This window comes from Aplysia californica, unplaced genomic scaffold (assembly GCF_000002075.1).
Source record: "Aplysia californica isolate F4 #8 unplaced genomic scaffold, AplCal3.0 scaffold00496, whole genome shotgun sequence".
Taxonomy (NCBI): Eukaryota; Metazoa; Mollusca; class Gastropoda; order Aplysiida; family Aplysiidae; genus Aplysia; species Aplysia californica.
This window is the reverse complement of record NW_004797766.1, coordinates 393,348-394,720: the sequence shown is the minus strand read 5'-3', so window position 1 is coordinate 394,720 and position 1,373 is coordinate 393,348. Positions and strand designations below refer to the sequence as shown.

At 43.0% G+C, this 1,373-nt stretch overlaps 1 protein-coding gene across 1 annotated transcript in view; it reads right to left on the bottom strand.

Moving 5' to 3' along the window:
• Positions 1-1,373, bottom strand: part of LOC101853024 (DNA-binding protein RFX6) — a gene marked incomplete in the record, with an annotated part of 90,512 nt that overhangs the window by 28,814 nt on the left and 60,325 nt on the right. Inside the window, 1 exon segment of the mRNA XM_013086723.1 lies at positions 478-585. Within this exon segment, the coding sequence (XP_012942177.1) occupies positions 478-585 (108 nt within the window).

The following is a 1,373-nucleotide window of genomic DNA, read 5'->3' as shown; positions in this document are numbered from 1 at the left end:
ATCATCATCATCATCATCATCATCATCATCATCATCATCATCATCATCATCATTGTGGTTGTTGCAAAGTAAAATATGAAGACTCTTATACTTTATAAACAGTGCAGCGTGCTTTTCAAAGCGCAAAATTGCCCAAAATTTTAAATTCTAGGGGGTCATCGAAATACAAGTTTGAAACGACAACAGCTGAATAGCATAGTAACAAGTGTGTTCACTAAGTTAAACGAGGAATGGTGAAAAGAAACAGTTGAAAGTCTAATAATTAATCTCTCATTTCGGAACTTACAGGACCTGCTCCGCGCGTCAGAGGTCTCTAATTTCTGCCCTGCGGGTTGTTGTGACAGAGATAAGGACGACACATGTTTGATAGGAAAGAAGGAGGGAACCACATCACAGCACCCACCAACCACCTATTTAATTACTATTGTGAGTACGACACTCTTACAACTTGAACAGCTCGTTTTGGGTAGTACTCACCTTGTCCCTGGGCACTGACAGAGGAAGAATGAGGAACCTGGCATTAGGGAAGTCCGGAAGTAACGTGCCTGTCTTGGAGTTGAGTGAATACTTCCGGGTGAAGCCACCCTGGGGATAAAAGAGAACAATAGTTGGCATCTTTAGGGGCCCTGTTTAACACTAAAAGGGCCATAAAATGGTTTACCTACTATGTCATTGCCCTATTTTTGTGATTTCTAATTCGTAAGTAGTCGTACACCGCGGAAAAGCGTATTCGGGATATTTAAAAGGTAATTGAGCATTTGAATCGTTGTCGCTCTAAAACGACCTCGGTGCGAATCATCCTTTTGACGTGGCTGTGGTTTGACACTTGTAGATCAGGACAGAAGGTAGATGTGCACTGTAAAGCACTAACGGCAAACATTTGTGCAAATTAATTTCTCAAGGGATGTCCGATAGCGATCGCCATATAGGTTAATTTCGTATACACAGGAGGAAAAGTTTGTTTTAAAAAGACTTTTTCCTTTCCCTTCCCCCTTCAGTTCAGTTTAAGCATCCCCCATATATTCTTCCCCCTTTCGGCTCAGTTCCTGGACGTATCTTCCCCCACGGCCAGTCTGAGGTATACAATTGTCTCACAGACGCGGAACACGTTCATGCTTGGCGTTTCAGTTTATGAAAGCTGTAAATCAGACACACAGTCAGATAACGGAGTTCCGTTGTCGACCCCCCTTGGTTTAGGTTCAAGAGCTAGCCGGCTCATTGTGTCAACAACAACAACAACAACTAGGTTCAAGAGCTAGCCGGCTCATTGTGTCAGAAATGGCGCACCGTATTAGGGTCGGATTTGCCTGGAAATTTAATAAAGTGAGCACGAGCTCGATAAAAATTAAGTGGTAGGTACATAAGGAGACCCC